Source organism: Brassica rapa, chromosome A01 (genome assembly GCF_000309985.2).
Source record: "Brassica rapa cultivar Chiifu-401-42 chromosome A01, CAAS_Brap_v3.01, whole genome shotgun sequence".
NCBI lineage: Eukaryota > Viridiplantae > Streptophyta > Magnoliopsida > Brassicales > Brassicaceae > Brassica > Brassica rapa.
In genome coordinates this window covers 20,286,605-20,288,348 of record NC_024795.2, presented here as the reverse complement: position 1 = coordinate 20,288,348, position 1,744 = coordinate 20,286,605, and the positions used below count along the sequence as shown (strand labels likewise).

The 1,744-nt window shown below is 47.4% G+C and overlaps 1 protein-coding gene across 1 annotated transcript; it reads right to left on the bottom strand.

Annotated features, from left to right (window-relative positions):
- On the bottom strand, window positions 1–1,744 carry LOC103832155 (stress-response A/B barrel domain-containing protein UP3). Its single transcript, XM_033279008.1, has 3 exons — window positions 749–1,744; window positions 548–703; window positions 1–93 (listed from the first exon to the last, which is right to left on the bottom strand). Exon 1 carries the CDS (start codon window positions 1,621–1,623, stop codon window positions 808–810), a length of 816 nt encoding a protein of 271 aa, XP_033134899.1. The 5' UTR covers window positions 1,624–1,744; the 3' UTR covers window positions 1–93; window positions 548–703; window positions 749–807.

Genomic DNA, 1,744 nt, shown 5'->3' with positions numbered 1-1,744 from the left:
TTGCAAAACGAAAGAAACAAGATTATTGCCTCCTTTAATCATGTAGTCCAGCTTTTATAAACAACCCGACTTACTATGCTTCAGTCAAAGAGCCTGATTCTACGGAGATAACAACATGAATATCTCCCGGTTTCAGAGCGGGGTTGAGCCGGTTCTGTTGGCGGGATGCTCTTGTTAGGGATTTTTCCAATGTATGGAATGGAACAAAAAGTGATGATTACACAAGAAAAAAGTGGTTATGTTAACTAACCTTTATGAAGACTGAAGAAAACAATGGCAGTAGCTCTTGTTATATTCCAAAAGGTTGATGAAACTGTCAAGTGGATGAAGGTAAATAATAAAAGAGTGTATATACATCACAAGACTGTTGGTTCTGTAAGAATGACTAGGTTTGCTGATCTGGTTTGGGATTGATATTGTACGTCAAACTGGGACGACTCCTGGTTTTGAGGTTTCAACTATGCAAACCCAAGAGTAGGTGATATGATAGATATCCTTGGAGCATCTTAAAACACTAATCCGGCTTTTGACAACTAACACAAAGAACTGATCGCAAACTACATAGACAGATCGACTGCAATTGTAACATCTAACTAATAAGATCAGAACAGTTGCTAAGCTCAGCATTGAACTTTGCATCAACACACAAATGCAGACAACATTAAGACAAAAGACAATTCAACTGTGAGAACTTCAAATTTATAACAAAGAGATCCAAACTCAATATCTCGATTGTAAGACGCAGAATCAGAAACTCTCTTATCTCTTATTGGTTCAGGGTTACAAAAACACAAGCCCTGTTACATTCTACAACCCAGAAACCAAACCAGAAGGAACCACGAACTCAACGACAATGGTGGAATCAACATACTCACGAACCTTCTCTTTCTCCACATTCACCAACTCCGTCTGCACATCCACCGTCTCCAACTCACCCAGATCCTTAAAAAACGCAATCGACGCAATCGAGAAGCCTTTCGCTCTCGCCGGTGAGAAGTTCTCTCCCACCGTGATCTGATCAATCCCCGGAAGCTTCTCGCTAAGCCCCTTGATCACATCCACAATCTCCGACTTAGCATCCCCCGCGAGATTCTCCTTCAGCCTGAGAAAAGTGAGCTTCGCGGCGGAGCCAGGAGGCGGAGCTAGGGTTCCGGGGACTCGATCCGCGACCCAATCAACGGCCATGACGTCGTCGCAGATCGGCAGCACGGACTCCTTGACGACGCGGACGTGATCGGGATGCGCGGCGTACGCGTTGAGATCCTCCTTGGACCCGTACCGGCTGTGGAGGACGTGGGTGAAGGCGGAGGGGGAGGATCTGACGCGGTGGAGAGGCGCGGCGGAGATGTGGATCACTTGGCTGAGGGAGACGAGGCCGTTGAGGCCGTTCATCATGGAGGCGATCTTGGAGGAGTCCGTTTCGGGTTTGACTTTGAAGAGGACGATGTGCTCGATGATCTGGGGAGTGGAGGAGGAAGACATTGCGGCGGCGGAGAGGGAGCGTCGTGAGGAGGAGGAGGAGGAGAGAGGGAGGCGGAGATGGTTAGGTGGGGAGTGTTTGGTTGGAGAGAACGCGAGAGATAACGGTGAAGAAAATAGCGGCCGAGCTCTAACGCACATCATATCTCTCTCTCTCTCTTATCGTTTGGTTTCGGCGTCTTGTGAAGTGAAACGTTCTCTTCGATCGCGACTGTGAGTTGAAATGTTTTGGTTGGTGAAGATTTTGTGAGTAGGTAAGGGGGTT

Excerpts from the sequence above, each read along its gene's own strand:
- LOC103832155 (XM_033279008.1), bottom strand. The coding sequence starts at position 1,623 with ATGATGTGCGTTAGAGCTCGGCCGCTATTTTCTTCACCGTTATCTCTC.